The sequence below is a fragment of the Aegilops tauschii genome, chromosome 3 (genome assembly GCF_002575655.3).
Source record: "Aegilops tauschii subsp. strangulata cultivar AL8/78 chromosome 3, Aet v6.0, whole genome shotgun sequence".
Lineage (NCBI taxonomy): Eukaryota > Viridiplantae > Streptophyta > Magnoliopsida > Poales > Poaceae > Aegilops > Aegilops tauschii.
In genome coordinates, this window is record NC_053037.3 from 560,381,293 (window position 1) to 560,404,148 (window position 22,856).

Consider the following 22,856-nt stretch of genomic DNA (forward strand, 5'->3'; position numbering starts at 1 on the left):
GTTTCTACTCCAAATTAAATCAAATTATTAAAGGGAGATTTGGATTGAAACGGAAGGCATAAATAAAAGGAAATCGCTCCTGAAAACGAGAAGGATAATCGGAGGGTCAATGTCATCGTCAGTTGCTTTCTCCTCTCATGCTGTCATGCATCTTACTTGAGGCGAGGCCATCAAACGTGGACGCCAACCAAAACCCACCATAAATACTCGGCTGCCTACCGTCATCCAAGGACGGACCTCCTTGTTTCTTTCTTCGCCACCCCGGCCGCGTCCATCCATGACCTCACCTCCCACTGCTCCTCCCGCATCTGACTAACTACTCATCGCCATCGCCTTGGCTGCCTCTGCCTGTGTGTATATATAGGCGGCCTGCCAGTGCCAGGAGCAGACCGCGCGCGCGCCCCGCCGACCGCCATGGCCGTGGATCTGCAACGCCTGCGCCACATGTTACTCACCACCGGCGGCGGCCACCACCAGCTCGCCAATCGGCCAGGCGCCTCGGCCGCCGCCATGCCTGCGAGCGAGCCTGGCTACGGCGCCGCGGCCCTCTTCACGCCGACGTCGGCCGCGGATCACTACTCGGAGCGGTTGGCTCTGGCCGCGGTTGATCCGGCCAGGAAGGGCGACGGCGCTCAGGAAATGACCGCCGGCAACAAGCGGAGGCGCGTCGACGAGCGGTCGTCCGTGCTCGGCGACGTTCTTGCGGCCCACGCGCAACAGCAGACTGTCGCCGTCGACCACATCCTGCACAGACATGTGAGTCCCGTGATTAAATTAATCGCCTCGTTTCCGGCTTTCTTTTTCTATAGCTTTTGTTTGTTATTAACGGTGGTCGATGGCGCAGGCGAGAAAGATGTGGGCTGCTCTGGCGGAGCAGAGGCGGAGCCACCTGAGGCTCATCGTGTCCACCGTGGAGGCCAGGGCGGCGAAGCGGCTCAAGGCCAAGGACGACGAGATCGAGCGGGTCAGGGGCATGAACTGGGCGCTGGAGGAGCGCCTCAGGAACCTCTACATGGAGGCTCAGATGTGGCGCGACGTCGCGCAGTCCCACGAGGCCGCGGCCAACGTGCTCCGCGCCGACCTGCAGCGGGTGCTCGACGCGCAGGCGGTCCGTGGCGGCGGCGGCGGCGATGGTCAGGACGACGCCGAGTCGTGCTGCTGGGGGGAGAACCAGGTGCCCCTCTGCGCGGAGGAGGTGGGCACGCCGGCCCCGACAGGAGTCGGAAGGTGCAAGGGGTGCGGCGACGGCGCGGCCGTGGTGCTGCTGCTGCCGTGCCGGCACCTCTGCGTGTGCGCGCCGTGCGCGGCCGCAGCGCAGGCGTGCCCGTCGTGCGGATGCGCCAAGAACGGCAGCGTCTGCGTCAACTTTTCGTGATGCAGGAGGATTAGAGCATCTCCAATAGCCGCGCTACGCGCCACGCAAAAAATACTTTGCCGCGCGCCCTTATCCTGGTTTTGCGCGGCCGGCAGCACTGGCTCTAACATCCGCGCTAAAATGCAGCGCGCGTAGCAGCGCGCAAAAAATGCAGCGCGCGCGATTCGCCGGGGCATTGCATATGTTGCATTTTGGACACAAAATGGATTTGAAACCTTCAAAATGCAATGAACATGCCATATAAATTTCACACAAACAAGTTGATGAATAAAAGTTCATGCCCACAAGTTCAAAATCATGCCCACAAGTTCATCCAACCAAGTTCAAAATGCAAACCAAGTTCATGACACAAACGAAAGACACATCAAGCCTCGTCCTCGTCTTCGTCCTCATCTTCGGAAGACGATTCTTCCTCCTCCGAAGATGATTCTTCCTCCTCCTCCTCATCGCGCACCGCATCACGTGAAGCTCCGACGGTGTTGGCAAGATCTTCAACGGCATCTTCATGAGAATGTGTGTGAGGAGGCACACCGGAAGACATTCCGCCCATCGCGGCCGGAGGTGCACCCATGCCTCCCATGAGAGAACCAAAACTCATGCCTCCCATGGCGGCCATAGCGTCGGGGGGTGCTCCAAAGCCACCCATGCCTCCCATGGTCTCCGTGGTAGCTCCAAAGCCACCCATGACACCTAAACCGCCCACGGTACCTCCGAAGCCACCCATGCCTCCCATGGCGCCAAGGCCACCGCCACCCATTGCACGAATCATGGCTCTTTTTTGGATCAAGACTTCTTCACGGGACGGCGCCGGCGCGACGCCACCCGCCGCCGTGGTCATCCGCGGCGGCATGAAGAGGCCGCGCGGGAGGCCGATGCTCGGAGGAGCTCCGGCGGTGGCAAGGCTAACGCTCCCCGCGCTAGGGTTTCCGTCGGTGGCTGCGGGGGAGGGGTCGCGGCTGTAGGATGGGGTGAGTGGGGTGCCGGCGTGTGCGTCCATCGGGTCAAGTTCGCCGGCGCCAGCGCGCGCGGGGGCGATGGTGGCGGGGAAGAGAGAGTGCGGCGCGAGCGCTCGTGTGTGCCGCGCGCGGAAGCCGGCGCCCCAAATACACAGCGCGAGTTGGCGTTTCGGACCGCGCGCCCAACTATATATGCCGCGCGTGCGGTTATTGCGCGCCCGCTGGAGCTTGTCTACAGGTTGCGCGCACGCTAAAATGGCAAAATTTGCGGCACGACGCTTGTTTAGCGCGGCTGTTGGAGATACTCTTAGTTTTAGAGTAGAGTTGGCTTTTCCTAGCTTTATTTTCTTCATCTTTTTTTCTTTTGCTCCCCTTCTTTTGTTCAGTTTAGCTTTTTGCTCAAAAACTGTTGGATCAGTTGTTCAACAAGAAGAAGAAACAATCCGTGGTATTGCACATCAATGCTTGAAATTAAATACATAGATTAGAATTTGAACAAGATATATGGGCTGCGAGAAAGGGGGGTTGCGGCGACTTAGGTGAGCGGTGGGAGATGGCGAAGATGGTGTAATTGGACGCGCGGAGATATTAGAGACAAGAAGATGACATCTACGAGACTAAGACTATAGTGGAGGGACGAGAAACAAGGGCAAAAAGTAAAGAGGGCGAGCGCCGCTTGGCGGCGCGTTTGAGAAATGGGTGGATGGCTACGCCCGACTGAGCGTCTGAGAAATGGGCGGATTGGCTAGTGTTAGGGTTTAGAGATCTAGACAACTGGGAAGCCGGGGGAAGATAGAGCCCCATTCAGATCGAATGGTCCAAAGGTTGATTTGAATTTATAGAAAATTTGCTCGGCTGGCAAAAGGTTTGTTGCCTAAATTCACACAAGCGACTATACGAAAGGCCATTGAATTGCATTCATGAGGGGAGAAAGAAGGTGTTTGTTTCCTAGCGGCGCGTGTGGCGATAGGCTGGCTAGGTTTAAGGTTTAGAGGTCTAGCAAAAGGGAGATATGAACCAGATTCAGGTTTAAGCCAAGTTGTCTCTAGTAAATTGAATTTAACTACATAGATTAGAATCTGAATAACATATATGTGCTGCGTCCAAGGGGGTTTGCGGTGACTTAGCCGAGCGGTGGGATATGGTGGAGAACCTTAATCAGATGCTTGGAGGCATGAGAGACAAGGAAATGACATCTACAACTATGGTGGTGGGGCAAAAAATTAGGGCAAGAAGAATAGATGGCGAGTGCCACTTAGCGACGCGTTTGAGAAATAGGTAGATGGCTAGTTTAGGGTTTAGAGATCTAAAAAGGGAAGCATGGTGAAGATAGGAACATGATTTAGATCCAAATATTTGAATTTATAGAAAATTACTTGGCTGGAAAAAGTTGGTTACCTAAATTCACACACAAGACTATGGAAGGCATTTAATTGCATTCATGAGGGGGTGAAGAAGGTGACCATTTCCTAGCGACACATCTGGCAATAGACTGGCTAGGTTTAAGGTCTATAGGTCTAGTAAAACGGAGATAAGAACCGAATTCAGGCTGAAGCTATAGGCTATCGCCAGTAATTTGAAATTAACTGCATATATTAGAATTTGAATAGCATATATGGGTTGTGTCCAAGGGGTTTGCGGCGACTTAGGTGAGCGGTGGGAGATGGTGGAGATAGCATAATTAGACGCATGGAGACAAGGAAATGACATCTACGACTATGGTGGAGGGTCGAGAAATGTGGGCAATAAGGATAGAGGGCTAGCACCGCTTGGCTGTGCGTTTGAGAAATAGGTGGATGGCTACACCTGGCAACGCATTTGAGAAATGTGCGGATGGTTAGTGTTAGGGTTTAGATATCTAACAAGGGAAGCGGGATGAAGATAGGAACCCAATTCAGAACCAACAGTCTAAAGATTGATTTGAATTTATACAAAATTTGCTCAACTGTCAAAAAGTTTAACATGATTTTGGAAAGTCCAGATTTGTATATGAAAAGTTGGGGGTGGGGTCTCAAAATGGGTTCCGAAGACATCCGAAAAATCTGATATTTTATTTGTGTAAGAAAGTTGTGAAGAACCGTCATGAGATGACCACCCGTAGTTGGCTCAGTGGGGCCCACATGGGGTGCCAACTCCCTAAGGAAGGCCTAGGCCAAATCCCATTAGGGAGGGAGTCCTTCCCTGCTTTCACGAAGTGAAAAATGAGAAGGACTCCTCCTGTTGGGCCCCCTTCCCTCTCCACATTTATATATGTGTGGAGGGCTCCCTATTGCAACACATCAATTCAAAGGGGATCTCTCCCGCATAGCTCCACGCTCTCTCAGATTGATTGGCCTAGGTGTTTAGGCTTCTAATTAGATGTGCTCTAATCTCGGTCTAATTGGTCTAATAGAATTAGACTCTTAATTAGATGAGAAGTGTGGCTAGGCTTTCTATGTCTAGTTTGCTCAGAGTAATTCTTCCTAGACGTCGAAATTTTGTTGGACTACTACTTCGAAACGCGTGGATACCTTAGAGGGGTCGTCTATTTCGACTCTTGTCTTGGAGAACAATCTTGCGGCTAGGAGGTAAAACCTAGCTACGAGAATCGGTGGCAATCGTCGCGCTGCGCGACTCGTCACTGCTTTCGCTACTCTGCTCGTCGGCGAGTTTGATTGTTACCGCCATCTTCATAGTGTTCTTGGTTTTCTTAGCATTCAAGACAGTAGGAAAGATTCCTACTGGCATATATCTGTACTCCTAAAGGGGGACTTGGTAGTCTTCGTTCCATGGTTTTTTTCGTCTCTCCTCTCATCTTCGTTTGATTTTTATTCGTTTCTCCTCCCACCTTTGTCTGGGTTTTTTGTCTCTCCTCCCACCAAATGCTCCCCTCCCACTAGAGTAAACCAGGGAACGAGGCCCCCTCGCACGTAATGGAGAAAAATCGGCCGAACGAGGTCCCCTCGAACACCGAGGGGAAAAGTGAAGGAAATATGCCCTAGAGGCAATAATAAAGTTGTTATTTATATTTCCTTACATCATGATAAATGTTTATTATTCGTGCTAGAATTGTATTAGCCGGAAACTTAGTACATGTGTGAATACATAGACAAACAGAGTGTCCCTAGTATGCCTCTACTTGACTAGCTCGTTAATCAAAGATGGTTAAGTTTCCTAGCCATAGACATGTGTTATCATTTGATGAACGGGATCACATCATTAGAGAATGATGTGATGGACAAGACCCATCCGTTAGCTTAGCACTATGATCGTTTAGTTTGTTGCTATTGCTTTCTTCATGACTTATACATGTTCCTATGACTATGAGATTATGCAACTCCCAAATACCGGAGGAACAGTTAGTGTGCTACCAAACGTCACAACGTAACTGGGTGATTATAAAGATGCTCTACAGGTGTCTCCGATGGTGTTTGTTGAGTTGGCATAGATCGAGATTAGGATTTGTCACTCTGATTGTCGGAGAGGTATCTCTGGGCCCTCTCGGTAATGCACATCACTATAATCCTTGCAAGCAATGTAACTAATGAGTTAGTTGCGGGATGATGCATTACAGAACGAGTAAAGAGACTTGCCAGTAACGAGATTGAACTAGGTATGGTGATACCGACGATCGAATCTCGGGCAAGTAACATACCGATGACAAAGGGAACAACGTATGTTGTTATGCGGTTTGACCGATAAAACATCTTCGTAGAATATGTAGGAGCCAATATAAGCATCCAGGTTCCGCTATTGGTTATTGACCGGAGATGTGTCTCGGTCATGTCTACATAGTTCTCGAACCCGTAGGGTCCGCACGCTTAACGTTCGATGACGATTCGTATTATGAGTTTATGTGTTTTGATGAACCGAAGGTTGTTCGGAGTCCCGGATGAGATCACGGACATGACGAGGAGTCTCGAAGTGGTCGAGACATAAAGATTGACATATTGGAAGGGTATATTCAGACACCGGAGTGGTTCCGAAGTGTATCGGGTATTTTTCGGACTACCGGGAGGTTACCGGAACCCCCCGGGGGATTAGTGGGCCAGATTGGGCCTTAGTGTTGAAGAGAGAGGGCCGGCCAGAGGTGGCGCCCCTCCCCCCTTGCCTAGTCTGAATTGGACAAGGGGAATGGGGGCGCCCCCCTCCTTCCTTCTCTTCTCTCCTCTTTCCCTTCTTCTCCTTCTTGGACTAGGAAAGGGAGAAACCTACTCCTACTAGGAGTAGGAATCCCCCCTTGGGTGCGCCTCTTGTGGCCGACCCTCCTCGTCCTCCCCTCCTTTATATACGGGGGAGGGGGCACCCCATAGACACACAAGTTGATCTTTAGCCGTGTGCGGTGCCCCCCTCCACAGTTTTCCACCTCGGTCATATTGTCGTAGTGCTTAGGCGAAGCCCTGCATCGGTAACTTCATCATCTCCGTCACCACGCCATCGTGCTGACGAAACTCTCACTTGGCCTCAGCTAGATCTAGAGTTCGAGGGACGTCACCGAGCTAAACCTGTGCAGATCGCGGAGGTGCCGTGCGTTCGGTACTTGATCGGTTGGATCGCGAAGACGTTCGACTACATCAACTGTGTTACTAAGCGCTTACGCTTTCGGTCTACTAGGGTACATGGACACACTCTCCCCACTCGTTGCTATGCTTCTCCTAGATAGATCTTGCGTGATCTGATACGTCTCCATCGTATCTATAATTTTTGATTGTTTCATGCCAATATTATACCACTTTCACATACTTTTGGCAGGTTTTATATGATTTATTGGACTAACCTATTGATCCAGTGCCAAGGGTCACTTCCTGTTTTCTGCATGTTTTTTGTATCGCAGAGTATCCATATCAACCAAAGTCCAAATGTAATAAAATTTCACGGAGAATTATTTTCAAATATATGTGATTTTTGGTAGTTGGAATCACCGCAAACGGCGGCCCGTGGTGGGCACAACCCACCAAGGCGCGCCAGAGGAGCCAGGCGTGCCGTGGTGGGTTGTGCCCACGTCGTACGTCAGTTGGGGCTCTATCGGGCGCAAGGAAGCTTCTATCCGGAAAAAAATCGTGTTCAAATCTAGCGCAATTGGAGTTACGGATCTCCGGGAATATAAGAAACAGTTTTCAGCCAGATCTGAGGAACACGAAACAGAAGAGAACAGAGAGGGAGATCCAATCTCGGAGGGGCTGCCGCCATGGAGACCAAGGAACAGAGGGGGAACTCTCCTCCCCATCTAGGGGGGAGGCCAAGGATGACGAAGAAGTAGGGGGGCTCTCTCCCCCTCGCTTCCGGTGGCGCCGGAGTGCCACTGGGGCAACGATCGGGACGGCGATCTACATCAACAATCTTGCTACCGTCAACACCAACTTTCTCCCCCTCTATGCAGCGGTGTAACACCTCTTCCCCCCACTGTAATCTCTACTTAAGCATGGTGCTCAACTCCATATATTATTTCCCAATCGTGTGATCATGTGCAGGCCAGCCACCCACCTTTGATGATTCAGTGCAGGGGCAGACGGAGGTACTTGCAAGGGAAGGCACCAATTGGGACAGGGAAATTCTGAAGGGTGGGGAGGTCGACCTCATCACAAGCAATTGGCATGAACACACTTCTGTCCACATCGGCGATGCATCAATCCTGAAGCTGCACCGAAAGTGAGCAGAATCTGCTTGGACACCTCAATCTCGGCAGCTGTTGGGGAGATGAAAGTGCCGTCTGCATACGGACAGACCCTGAGCTGGGAGGGTGGCAGACGTGGAGAGGATAGAGCGCCAACCGAGCATGCCTTGGCAAATAACCATTGTAATGGTGAAGAGCAGGTCTCCCTCACGAAGCCCCCGCTTAGAGAAACTTCGGCCGAGCTCCCCATTGGCCATGGCGCGAGAAGAAGCAGATCCCCAGAGCAGAGCAACCATCTATGACCAAAACTGGGCCTAGACATGAGGCCCAGCATGTAAGCCCAATGAGACTGAATCAAACGCACCATCAGTGTCCAACTGGAGCAATGGTGCAGGATCCTTGTTCTTGTGTCGCAATTTGATAGCATTCTATGCACTACAAAAAATACACTTCCGTGATGATACGTGTTTGTCACAGGAGGTCGCGTTTTTTGTCATGCATGTACATCCATGAAAAATTTATGACAGAATCAAGATAGTCATACCTGTGCTGTCGTAGAAGTGTTCCATGACATTACCAAAATTATCATCACGGAAGTGTCCACTTCCATGACGATAAATCGCGCGTCACAGAAGTGCTTTCGTCAAGGGTGACCAACACGTGGTATCCACCGTAAAGGAACGCCGTTAAGCTATCGGGTCGGGTTTTGGATCCGATAACCCGTTAACAGCCCCGACCAATGGGGATTTTCCACGTGTAAAATCATCATTGGCTAGAGGAAACACGTGTCGGCTCATCGTTGGGACAGATGTCATCCACTCATTGGACAGAAGGCGCCTATGATACGCCGACATGTGGCACGGCCCAATAGAGGCCCATTCCTATGAAAAGGCCGGCCCGTTTGACTTGGTCAAAAGGTGGCAGGCCGGCCCATGGAAAGCCCGTTAACGGCCTGTTCGCATATAGCCCATTTACAGCCCGCTAACCCAAGGCCTGTTACGCCCTATCCGAATTAGGCCTAGTAGCGTCATCTGGGCCATCCAATATGATTCCAGCCCGTTTTCACTTCTGGCCCATGTATGGCCCATGACGTCTTTCGGCCCATATGACGCCCTATGTAACTCTTGGCCTATTAACGACCCGTGGTGAAACTGGCCCGTAATGAACAGTGTATCACTTTACACCCATTAACAGCCCGCGGTGAAACTGGCCCGTAATGAACAGTGTATCACTTTATACCCATTAACGGCCCGTTATTCTGTTGGGCCGTTTCCAGCCCATGTTATCTTTCGGCCTTCTCAGAGCCCATTTATTCTTGGGCTCATTTCCAGCATTCGTTTACTTACGGCCTGTTACTGTAATTTTCTGCTTGTGGGCCAAATTCAGCCCGTGGTTACAGTTGGCCCGTTTGTGGTCCGTTAATACGTTGGGTCGTTTTCATAGCGTCATCAAATACGCCCTATTAACGATGGCCCGTTATGGTCGGCCCATGAACGGACGATTCCAACTCTAGCCCGTTTACGGCCATAATGCGGTCTATTTGGCCCATGTTTGGCCAATCGATCATACGGCCCGTATAAGGCCCATTGATGATACGGCCCGCAGAAGGCCCATTGTTTCTACGGCCCATAGAAGGCCCATTGTTTCTACGGCCCGTAGAAGGCCCACTGTTTCTACGGCCAGTAGGAGGCCCGGTGTCACTACAGTAAATATTAGCCCATGGTTATTGTGGCCTAGTTTTGAAAAATAGGTTATTGCAGCCACTAGCTAACCGCGGAAATAGAACTGCAATGACTACAAGCAAACAAATAAACAAGACAACAAGGAAATAAATAAGCAAGAAACTAACGCTAGGCTATCACGGCTATTACACATATTACATCCACTGGGCATCAAAGTTCGCCACCAGTGCAAATATAGGGAACAAAGCAGCATATCATATACACTGGTTGTCAAAGTTGGCGACCAGCGCAAATAAACGCCGCAGCAAAACAAATCCAGAACTGAAAACACTTCAGAAGATCTCAAGAAACAATATCCTGGGTACCCATAATGCTGGCAAGATGCTTAGCAAGCTTATTAACTTTCTCTTGTTTGGTGCTTAAATCCTCCAGCGCTTGCGGTTGCACCAGAAAATATGCATCTGAATTCTGCAGGGACTTCCTCAGTCCTTCAGCTTCCTGTCGCAGCACATCTGATCGATGTATTTCAACTTGAAGTTGAGACTCAAGAAGACGAACTGATTCAGGCAGCGAGTTCGAAGAGCTTGTGCCAGCAGTAGTGGCCAGTAACTCGAACACTACATCAAGACAGGACTTTTGGGTTCCCTCACTGTCGTCAAGATAGTTTTTATCAGCTTTCTTGGAGACCCACAGGGATGTCTCACTATCTTGAACCTTATCTGCATTACTTCCTTTACCATTGGATAACGCGGTACTGTTCTCCAATATTTTGTCCGCATTCTAAAAGAGAAACAAGAAGACACATCACATGTTTACCATGTTGTATATGAATCTCATTTTGGTAAATGAGTTCAGTAGTAAAGTGGACAGGATAACAGCATGAAACAAACATATATCTATGTACCATGGTCACTTTATGGTCTATATCATTCTAGTTTTTGTTGCCAAATCAACATAGAGACACAGTTCAAATAATATTTGTTCAAGACAAAGCAGAATAGACAGAATATAAGTGTGGGTAACTATAGAGCAATAACAACACTTGTAATGTGCATGACATGAGAACATAACTGTTTATTCAATTGAAACTGAAATCAACATAGAGCAGGTTACAGCAGCAAACCAGTTAAAGAAACAGGTTTAAAACATACCTGTTGCGCCATTTGAGTTTCAATTCCATCCTTCAAATTTGAAAATAGTTGGTATGAGTAAATACAGTAATGCAAGAGCAAAGGAGTATGAACCATAGCTACAGAACCTGACCTAAGAACAAATCTTCTTCTCCTTTAAGCGTTGAGTTGGGATTCGGAGTGGTGGTCCTCGTGCTTTGGGCACTGCAGTTCCCTTACTAACTGCTCGTGTTTGGGTGCTCTGTGGTGGAGACGGTGCTGTGTCAACTAGAACTGGGTTACTATCTGCTGGGGTTGGGGTTAGAAGGGGTGTAGCTGGTTCTCTGTCCAACTGGGTAGGGGTACAATCTGCGAGAGTCTGGGTTATGTGTGGTGGATCTGGTCCTTGGGCAAGTACAACCGTGGTTCTATCTGCATCAATTGGTAGCACTATCTTTTCTGAAGACCGTGTTGTTACTCCCTTAGATACTGCCATCATGCTCTCCAATTCAAATGGCTTATAAACAAGAAAAGTAATTGAAAGTATAGACATTGTATGATAGACAGGTGCAATGGATAGTGGGGAATAAAAGAGGGCATGAAATAATTCATATTTATGTTGTCTAACCAAACAGGATAGCATGACACAATTGCACATATATGATGGCTAACTAAACAGGATAGCATGACACAATTTCACATTATGATGGCTAACTAAAAAAGATGGAAAGAAATAGTTCAAAATATGATACTATGTAAACAGAATGACATGACATAACTATATAATGTGTTTATTAAATAGGTTGGCATGCCATAATTCACATACATTCACGGATAGAATGCCATAATTCAAAATATGATGACTGTAAACACTAAACAGGATGAGATGATATAACTATATGATGTCTTTATTAAATGGGTTGCCATGCCATAATTCAGATAGATGATGTGTATGTACTATGTAAACATGATGGCATGATATAATTCAAATATATGATTTATATAGTAAGCAAGTAAGTAGATGGCAATCCATATATGATGTAAAAACTAAGCAATGCAAGACAACATGCATGACATGGGTAATATAACCCTGCCAAGTTTGAGCATAGACCTCAGGGGGGAAATAGGACTAGTCATCAGTCTCTGAATCCTCCTCTGAGGAGCTCTCTGTAACCAGCAAGATGTCTGCTTCAGCAGGTAGCATTGTCTGCTCTGAATACCTTGTTTTCACTCCAGATACTTCCATCACCGCTTCAAATGGCTGATGCACAGGAAGAGTAGTTGAATATACAAACGTTGTTGACAAATGGAACACGTAATACAAAAAAAATGATAGCATGATATAATTCACATACATGATGATTGGCTAAACAGCATGGCATTGCATAATTCACATCTATAATGCCTTTGCAACAAGATAGCACTGTATAATTCACATATATAATGTCTTGCAACAAGATGGCAATGCATAATTCACATATATGGTAATTAGACACTGAACAGGTGGCATTCACACAAAGCATGTCTAAACTAATCAAATGACATAGCAGTGCGAGACACCATACGCATGATATGAGCAACAAAACCCTGCCAAGTTAGAGCATACACCTCGGGGGGGGGGGGGGAATAGGACTGGTCATCTGTCTCTGAATCCTCCTCTGAGGAGCTATCCGTAACCAGCGAGATATGCGCTTCGTCAGATAGCATAGTGCAGAACCGGGCTTTAGCGCCGGTTCGTAAGGGCCTTTAGTGCCGGTTCTGCAACCGACACTAAAGAGTGGAGACTAAAGCCCCCCCCTTTACTACCGGTTCGGCACGAACCGGCGCTAAAGTGCCACCACGTGGCACGAGCCAGGCCCGGGTGCTGGCAGACCATTAGTACCGGTTGGTAGCACCAACCGGTACTAAATGTTTGGGGGGTTTTGGTTTTAATTTTTATTTTTCCATTAATTTTGTGTTTTCCATTTAATTCTTTTTTGTTTGCTGGTATTTTACGATACTACATATTGTACACGTTATGCATATATATAAATAGATTTTCTCGTAGAACCGATCATATATATATATATATAATCGAATGTCTCACAACCATCATTAATTATTCACACATACACATGTATATATATACAATTTCTCCTACATGTTGCCTTGGTGCCTTCGGAGCACGATGACAAGTGGTTCATGGGGGCGGTAGCGGGTAATAGTATTCTCCTTTGGGATCTATGACCTGGTTGAGCAAAAATCCCGCTATTTCCTCTTGAAGTGCTCGTATGCGCTCTGTTGGTAGGAGCTGGTCCCGCACCTCTTTGAACTGTTAAGAAGGAGATCAATATGCATGTGTATTAGTTGTGTGACTAGATATCGACAATCATGTAAGATTTGTGAATAGCGTTCTGGCAAACGTACCCAGTCCTGTGTATCAGATCTGCTCCTTTCGGACGCCATCATGCGAATGTTCTCGCAAACGTAGTATGCACACACTTCAGTCCCCGGCGCCTGCTTCAGGGCCTTTACGAGAATAGAATTTAATCAGATAATTATTAATCAAGCATGTTAATTAATTAATGGTATTGAAACAAGAATTAAAGAGATGGTAGCTAGCTAGCTAGTACTACTTAATTACTTACCTTGGGTCGATACCAACATCGCTTTTGTCGCCATTTTCCTGGAGTCACCTTGATGTACTTTGCCCAAGCCCTGCCCGCCGGCAAAGAAAATTAATAAAGGGGTTATTAAAAATAGTTCATATCAGGAAATGAAGAACTAAATAGGCCGAGATATAGTTAATAATGATTGAAATAACCTGTCGACTATCCCCTTCACGATGCTGTAGTCACTATCTTTTTTAAGTAGTGAGTCCAGTACTTCAACTTTTACTTCATCAACTTTAATGTCTAACAAGATCCAGTGGAAGCTGCATGCGCATACGTTTGCATGTATAAATTAAACGGGCATGTGGATAACACTAATCAACTATAACCCTAAACCCTATACACTTATTAACATCTAGCTAGTAAGCAAAAACAGAATTCGTAGTACAAGACAGTGTGACTCACTCGAAGTTGTAAGGAAGTAGTATATCTTCATTGCTATCGAGGCGCTTCAAGAACTCTACCATGTTTTTCTCTACATCTTGTCTACACCATTCCAATTTCCATGTGTATTCATTAACGGTATTTGGGTCAATGAACCCAATGCCATAGCGTCCAGCTTTTTTCATTTCATACATCTTCATCCTGCATAATACCACAGAAAAGAATATATAGTGAGGATATATAATTATAGGTAATTAATGATCAATCAATGAGCACTAGAGCTAGCTTAAGACTTAAATTACAGAAAGAAATCACTTACAGACAATAGCAACTGACGATAGATTTGTCGAGTGCATCTTGATTGAATAACTGAAATAGTTCTGAATACTCAACGGACAAAGCTTTCTTATTGAAGTAATGATCTTCCTCGACTTGCACCATGAGGGACTCTCGATTGGAAATCTTGGTAATTTTCATGTACCAATCATGCAATTCATACGTTCTCGTTGGGAGGTTCTTGACCTCCTCGGGCTCGACCAAAGGTTGGCCCCGGACATATTTCCGTTTTATTTCCTCCTCTCTAAGCGGAGACATGGGCTCGATATCGAGGAGTTGTCCAACAGTGATGTTGAGCATTTCAGCCTGCATTATATGCTCCTCGGTTATTACCACATCGCCCAGCTCGGGAACGTAAACGGTTTGCCCACAATAATATTGGGCGCGCGTACTCTCATGTGTTGTTGGCACAACAAGCGGGGGGGGGGGTCGATTGCGCCGCCTGTTCTCCCAGCTGGGGAACGGTTTTCCCGCATTTTTTGACAGCTGCTTGTTGGCTCGAGCTCGATCTCGCTTCTTTCTGTAGTCGTGCTCGATGTGCCTTCCTGATTTGGCGCTCATAGTCTGAGTCAACAGGCTTGGGAGCTGGTGGTCTAGCCATACGAATGAAGTGGTCAATCTTTTCCTCAGGCACTTTCTCCCTCGGCGGCGTTGCCGGTTTCGGTCAAAAATGAGCGTCCACTTCGGCCCACACTATTGCATCGTTTTGCTCCTCGGTCATGTCGTAAGGCCTCTGAGGAAGAGGAGCGAGGCTGCTTGGACCATATTTATATTGCTTGTCTCCGCCTGTACTTTCTGTACTACCTCGACTGGTACCGCTACGCACCATAGCTGCGGCGTGTCTCTTCTGCGATTGCTTAGGTGGCGAAGACGGCTGACGTGGCTTAGTTGGAGCAGGAGGAGTGGCCTGACGCTGTGCCGGACTTGAAGCAGGAGGTGTGGCCTGACACGGTGTCGGACTTGAAGCAGGAGGTCTGGCCTGACGCTGCACCAGACTTGAAGCAGGAGGTGTGGCCTGACACGGTGTCAGACTTGAAACAGGAGGAGTGGCCTGACGCTATGCCGGAGTTGAAGCAGGAGTCTGCTCACGCGTTCGTGGACTTGGAGGAGCGGTAGTCTGCTGACACGGTGGCGGACTTCGAGGAGGAGTCGGCAGACGCGGTGTCGGTGGACTTCGAAAGATGATGCAATCCTTTCTCCATAGGATGATACGATGTATGGCCTCTCCCAGTGTGTGCTCGTCGTCACCTCCAGGAATGTCAAGATCTAGCCTCGAATATGGGTCCACCACCTCATCAACCAAGACACGAGCATAGCCCTCTGGAATCGGGGCGCAATGGAAGGTTGCTTCGGGGGTAATTGTAAAAGCAACGACGTCCGCCACCTTCATGGATATGTTCTTCATTTTGAAGTGTAGCTCACAGTTAGTGTTCTCTATGATGTCATCCACAGGGTATGTATCCAGCAGTGCGTCGCCCGGGGCGGAACCAACACTGCTTCTCGGCATGGATGGGACGGTGCTATCCAATGCTGGATGATCATCCGCTTGCTGCTGCCGCTGCTGAGACCCCCTTTCCTGGCTAAGTGAGTCGATCTGCTGCTGCTGCTGGAATTTGAGTGCCAAGTCCGCGTGCCTTGCTTCTAGGCCTTGAAGGCGTTCCGCGTCCTGCTTCCTCTGCTCCTCCTCCAGCTTCCTCTTCTTCTCCTCCTCCATCTTCTTTCTTGCACGGGTCCTGTAGTCATCGTTCCATTCCGAAAAGCCCTCATACCAGGGAATAACGCCCTTGCCTCATGTTCTTCCCGGGTGTTCAGGATTTCCCAGGGCGCGCGTATGCTCGTCGTTCTCTCTGTTGGGCGTGAACACCCCCTTTCGAGCATCTTCTATTGCGTCAAGTAACTTTTGTTCTGCTCCTTTTAGGCTTGCCTTCTTCGAAACCAGGCCTGTCTTCGGGTCCAACGCCCCCCCATGCGCATAGAACCAAGTTCTGCACCTGGCGGGCCAGCTCCTAGTAACCGGAGTGTCGGAGTAAATGGCCACGGGAAGCCCAACCGACTACCCCTGGTTCTTCAGAAAAATTATCAGGCCTTTGGGCCTTCAAGCACTCCAAGCATTTGGGCCGCCTTCCCTGGCCGGCTATCTCTGAAGCCGACTCCCGGAAGGCGACCCAGCCTCGAGCAACCTCTCCCCAGGACGACTACGGGGTGGCCGACTCCAAGAAGCCGGCCAAGATGGACGCCGGCTCCTAGCAGCCGGCCGAGACCACAACCACCAAAGCTGTTCCCACATAACGGCGACACGACGGGGTGTGGCCACAGTGCGGCCCACTACCCCCGAAGCCCGAGGCGGGCATGGCTACAGGGGGCCGTACGGGACGGCCGTCTCCCGTGCGGCTCGGCACTGTAGCGACGCTAGCCTCGACGTCATCCACGACCAACTCCTGTACGGCCCAAGGACTGCGGGCCCCTTCAGCCAGAGAGAGGCGTGAAGGCGGCCCGACCTTTCCCAGTCGGCCAAGAGCATAGCCGGCCTCTAGAAGCCGGCTACTCCCTTCCTCGAAGCAGGAGCCCCATTAAGGAGACAAGACGAGGTAAGGCTACAGTGATAGCCCCCGAGGCGGCCCACTGTAGCCACGCTTACCTCGACAAAGCCCTCGTCATCACAGGCGAGGCTACAGTAAGCAGCCGCCGACAAGACCCTAGGCGGTGGGGCCGGCCTGTCGACCAAGTAGCCGGCAGCCGGCGGGACCCAGCAGCCGGCGGGACCCAGCAGCCGGCGGAGAAGCCGGCGAGCGTAGACACTGACGGCTGGGACCAGCGCCCAGTCGGATTACCATTGTACCCCCGGGGGGTAGGCCTATATAAAACCCCCGGAGCACCCATGCAAAGGGTTCGCACCTAAGCATAGTTGGCCTCTGAGCATAGAGTTGCCTTCTTAGCATAGCACACACACCATAGATAGAGAGAAGAAGGAGCTAGCCTTGTTCTTCTTCGCCCTTGATCTCAACAGCTCTAGGAGCGATTGTATCTACCTTTCATCGATCTAGTGATCATGCGGAGACCCCGCAGAGCAGGACTAGGGGTGTTATCTCCTCGGAGAGCCCCGAACCTGGGTAAGATCCGCCGGCGTGCATGTCTTCACCTCATCCCGTTTCCAGGCACCGGCGACGTTTTATTGGCTCCCACAATGATAAGCCATCCCTTGGCATATGTCGCGCCAACCACCCGACATTTGGCGCCCACCGTGGGGCCAGGTGCACCGTCGTCCGGAGACCTGTTCTGGACGGGAACCCTCTTCCTCCCCCGCGAGCGCAGCCAGCCTGCTGCGCCCGATGGCGTTTGCCTTGACGCGCTGCAAGGCGTCGACGACGCCTGCGCGGCGAGCTGCCTCGCCGATTTGCTCGGCGAGACTCGCATCTCCGACGAGCCTGCGTCCGACGCAGGCACCGACTACCCCGAGAGCCGCCTCGTCAGCCTCCTCGACCAGCTTCACGTCTCCAGTGAGCCTGCTGCAGATGTGGAGTCGGTCAGCTCCACCGACCCGATGCTCGTCGACTCCGACACCGCATCGCTTGACGCCTACCCCTCCGACGTGGTGGTCTTCGACGACCCCCTCCCTCGAGCTGACAGCGGCAGCAGCGCTGTCACCGAAGTGCTGGTCATCAGCCACGTCTCCAACTCGGGCGAGAATGCCCGCGACGCTCAGCAAGCGGCGATGCACGACCTCTCCGTCCCCATCCCGGCCGACGCCGACGCCGAGACCTTGGAGGCACGCCGCCTTGCCCTCATTGCGGAGGGCCAGAAGATAGCCTCGATGAGACGCCTCACCGAGGCCCACCAGCGCGAAGTCGACCGCGCTGCCTTCGGCACGCCGCCGCCTAGCGGCTCGAGCCGAGCCGGCTTCGTCCAGAAGCGCGGCGCGGCCGTTGCCAGCATGCTGGGCGCAGATCGCCCCGTCTACGCCACCCCGCTCGAGAATCTACGAGCCGCTCAGGCGGCTGCAGAGGAGCTCAATGGGCTGGGAGCCGACGAGCTCCCCTACATGACAAGACGGATCCAGCATCTGATCGACGCGGCTGCAGAACGGCACGAAGCCGGCGCCCGTGCTGATAGTCATCCCCCGCGCCAGGAGCACGCCGCGACGTCCCGCTCGCCGACTGCGAGCGGCGCGAGCCAGAAGAAAGACAAGGAGCCGGCTGCCAGCCGCAGCCGGACTCGCATCACCATCGAGCGCGACGCGGAGGGCCGCCCTCGAGCAGTAGAGCACCAAGGAAACCTGCCTCCTCCCCCGCCTCGAAGAGAAAGACGCCTCACTCCGCCGCCCATCACACATCCGACTCTTGGCGACCGACTCGGCTGCCGAGAAGGAGTCGGCGAGAACGACGCCCGCCACAGGATCGACCGCCTTGCTCGATCCTTGGCGTTAGAAGAAGAAGACGATGTCGGCCCGCCATGCTTTGGCCCCCGCATCCGCGACGAGCCCTTCCCCAAAGGGTTCTCGCTCCCTAGAGACACGCCCAAGTACAACGGCTCGGTGAAGCCGGAAGATTGGCTCATCGACTACTCCACGGCCGTCAGCATAGCCAACGGCAATCGGCGCGTCGCCGTGAAGTACGTCCCCCTCATGCTGCAAGGCACGACGCGCACATGGCTCAACAGCCTCAAGCCCTACAGCATCAACAGTTGGCTGGACTTCACCGAAGTCTTTGTCCGCAACTTCACCAGCACCTACAAGCGGCCTCCCAAGGCTCGCCAGCTCTCCCTCTGCGTCCAGGGGCCCAACGAGTCGACCCGCGACTACCTCACATGATGGGCCGAGCTCCGCAACTCCTGCGAGGGAGTGCACGAGGTCCAGACCATTGAGTACTTCACCGCCGGGTGCCGAGAGGGCACCCTCCTCAAGCACCGACTCCTCTGCGACGAGCCGGCTACCCTCGATGAGTTGCTGGTCACCGCCGACAAGTACGCCACTGCCGACTCCTCCATGAAGACCGAGCTGCGAGTCGACGCCTCGGGGAAAGTAATTGCCCCGGCACCCAAGACGCCGGCTGGCGACCCTAATCGGCGCCCCTACCAGAACGACCACAAGCGCAAGGGCCCCATGCCGACTTCCTCCAGTCGGCAGGTGGCCACAGTTGAAGACGAGCAGCCCGAAGAGCGGCCCGCTCCCAAGAAGAAGGGTGGCCGGCCGCCTTGGCAGCCGTCTTTCTCCTACGAGCAAGCACTCGACGCCCCTTGCAAGTTCCACAGCGGCGCGAAGCCGTCCAACCACACAACCCGGAAATGCCACTGGCTCACCCGCATCACCAAGGGTGAGGGAATGTTGCCGCCTCTGCCTCCTGGCCCGCCGCCTCCAGCCCCCCAGCAGCCGGCGGCTCGGCCGGCAGTCGGCGCCATCCAAGACGAATTCCCCGAAGAGCACGCCGCCTACGTCGTCTCCCGTGCGGCTCGGCACTGTAGCCACGCTAGCCTCGACGTCATCCACGACCAACTCCTGTACGGCCCAAGGACTGCGGGCCCCTTCAGCCAGAGAGAGGCGTGAAGGCGGCCCGGCCTTTCCCAGTCGGCCAAGAGCATAGCCGGCCTCCAGAAGCCGGCTACTCCCTTCCTCGAAGAAGGAGCCCCATTAAGGAGACAAGACGAGGTAAGGCTACAGTGATAGCCCCCGAGGCGGCCCACTGTAGCCACGCTTACCTCGACAAAGCCCTCGTCATCACAGGCGAGGCTACAGTAAACAGCCGCCGACAAGACCCTAGGCGGTGGGGCCGGCCTATCGACCAAGTAGCCGGCAGCCGGCGGGACCCAGCAGCCGGCGGAGAAGCCGGCGAGCGTAGACACTGACGGCTGGGACCAGCGCCCAGTCGGATTACCATTGTACCCCCGGGGGTAGGCCTATATAAACCCCCCGGAGCACCCATTCAAAGGGTTCGCACCTAAGCATAGTTGGCCTCTGAGCATAGAGTTGCCTTCTTAGCATAGCACACACACCATAGATAGAGAGAAGCAAGAGCTAGCCTTGTTCTTCTTCTCCCTTGATCTCAACAGCTCTAGGAGCGATTGTAGCTACCTCTCATCGATCTAGTGATCATGCGGAGACCCCGCAGAGCAGGACTAGGGGTGTTATCTCCTCGGAGAGCCCCGAACCTGGGTAAGATCCGCCGGCGTGCATGTCTTCGCCTCATCCCGTTTCCAGGCACCGGCGACGTTTTATTGGCTCCCACAATGATAAACCATCCCTTGGCATATGTCGCACCAACCACCCGACACGGAGTGACCCCTGCATCCTCCATCTCTTGCTCAGAGTTATCCCACTTAGGCATTGCCACCGCGTAGCCACCTGGACCCAGCCTATGGAACTGCGTCTTTTTTGCGGCATTGGCCTTGTTTTTTCTCAACCGTTCCTTAGATAATTCTGATTCCTTGAATTTCACGAAAGCGGGCCAGTGTTCTCTTTGCTTCTCCAGCGTTCCCTTGAATTCTGGAGTCTTCCTTTCTGCAGCGAGGTAGTTGGCCCATACAGTTTTCTTGTGGGTGTTGAATGCAATTGCCATCTTCTTAAGAGCAGCGTCCTTGACTTTCTGCACATCTGCATCAGTGAAATAATCTGGTAGGGTGAAATGTTCCATCAGAGATTCCCAAAGCTTTTGTTTTGCTCTGTCGTCGACCCAAGTAACATCTGGGTGTTTAGTTTTTGGCTCTTTCCATTCTTGAATGGAGATCAGGAGTTGGTCCTTCACAAGAACTCCGCACTGACGAACGAACTTGTTCGCAATGTTCTTAGGCGTAAGGGGTTCGCCACTAGCTTTGATGGAATCGATGTTGTACTTTACACCCTCCTTCAACTTTTTGCCCGGGCCGCACTTTGTCCTGCTGTCTGTAGAAGCAGATTTGCTCGATCCGGAGGGCTGAAAGAAGAAAGATCGATTCGTTAATATATCTTCAAATAAAAAAACATGTGATGATCACTAGATGCCTGCTTATATAAATATACCTCGCCGGTAGTCTTTGTTATTTCAAGATCAACATTGTATTCGTCATCATAATCATTGTCTGCGTCATCATAATCATAATCATAGTTCATGACTTCATCAACTCGGTCGTCGAGATCGAATATCTTATCATCACCCTCCCCGGTATTGTTTAGATATTGGGAGCCGTCATTTGCTTCATTCAGATCATCTGGCCTGCTAGGGCTGCGTATGATCTCGAACAGGGCCTCTTCTCCCTCTCTGCCAGTATTGTCCGCCATAGCTTTTATTTAACTAATACAGAAGAAATATAAAACAATTTAGTATTCAAATTACAATGCATAGATGCAATCAATGAGGAAAAACTAAATCATATAGTACATAATATACATCGTCTCGAATAATATATAATCTCGAATACATCGTCTCGAATAATATATAATCTCTAATACATCACTGGCTAGGTAGCTAATAAAGATCGAATACTATAGAAGAATCTAGGCCACTCGCGGTTCCTGGGGCGCGGGCGGTGGACACCCAAAGACAAGGAACCATCACAGGATCATATCTCCGGTCATCTTCCCAAAGAACCTGCCAGGTATTGGAGAACCTGACGTCCATAGCAGCCATGTAGCGATGGACGTGCCCGTCCTCCTCCCTGACACGACGACGCACCACCTCCGGCGGGGCCGGCTCCCTCTACACCGAATGTGGCCCACGCGAACGCCCCCAAAGGAGATCAGGGTCAACGACGGGACCCGAGGCTGGGTTCCTCACCAAGCGGCGCGCCCCTCCAGGTAGCACCTCCCAGTGCCAGCCCGGCGGAGCCCAATCTCGGATATGGGTCAGCCGGACGTCGTCGCGAATGGGTCGACGGCGAGGATGCGGGCCGGGCATCGTCGAGAACAAATACTATATGCCCGCAAAAAGTAACATTTTTTAAATGATTGGATTGTGATAACTAAAATTCTATATGCAAATTCTAACAATTTGACATTAATCTAATTCATCTAACTAAAACTAATTCTAAAATTTCTAACATTTCTATATATATAACTAACATTTCTATAACATTTCTAATATTTCTATAACTAAAAAACAGAAAAATTGCTAACATTTCTATAAATATTTCTATAACTTAAAAACAGAAAAAATTTATAACATTTCTATATAACTAACATTTCTATAACATTTCTAATATTTCTACAACTAAAAAACAGAAAAATTTCTAACATTTCTATAAATATTTCTATAACTAATTTGTGTGTGGACATGGCGGCCGGGGCAGGCGCTCACCGGCAAGGCGAGGCGACGGGGGGCGGGGACGGGCGGCGATGACGCGGATGGTGGCGATGGGGACGGGGACGGGGCGGCAACGACAGGGACGGGGACGGCCGGGGCGGCGACGACGGGGATGGGGCGGCGACGGGGGCGTCGACGAGGGATGGCGACGGGGGCGTCGACGGGGGCAGCGACGGGGGCGGCAACGGGGGGCGGCGGGCGACGGGGCAGAGGAGAAGAAGCAGATGAAAACTGACAAAATTTGTAAGTCCTGCTTATATAGGATGGGCCTTTAGTATCGGTTGGAGCCACCAACCAGTACTAAAGGTCACATTTAGCCAGCCCAAGCGGCGGGAAGCGCACACCTTTAGTACCGGGTGGTGGCACCAACCGGTACTAAAGACCCCCCTTTAGTACAGGTTGGAGCTATGACCCGGTACTAAAGGGGTGCGGTGGCGCAGGTGCGGTGCAGGCAAGTTTAGTCCCACCTCGCTAGCCGAAGGGCGCCCGCACCTGCTTATAAG

General features: G+C 51.2%; 1 protein-coding gene across 1 annotated transcript; it reads left to right on the forward strand.

Moving 5' to 3' along the window:
• The first annotated feature begins 246 nt into the window (after positions 1-246).
• On the forward strand, positions 247-1,673 carry LOC109739550 (E3 ubiquitin-protein ligase BOI-like). The gene is made up of 2 exons (XM_020298634.4): positions 247-756; positions 845-1,673. The coding sequence occupies exons 1-2, from the start codon at positions 415-417 to the stop codon at positions 1,373-1,375; spliced, it is 873 nt and encodes a 290-aa protein (XP_020154223.1). The 5' UTR covers positions 247-414; the 3' UTR covers positions 1,376-1,673.
• Positions 1,674-22,856: the final 21,183 nt, after the last annotated feature.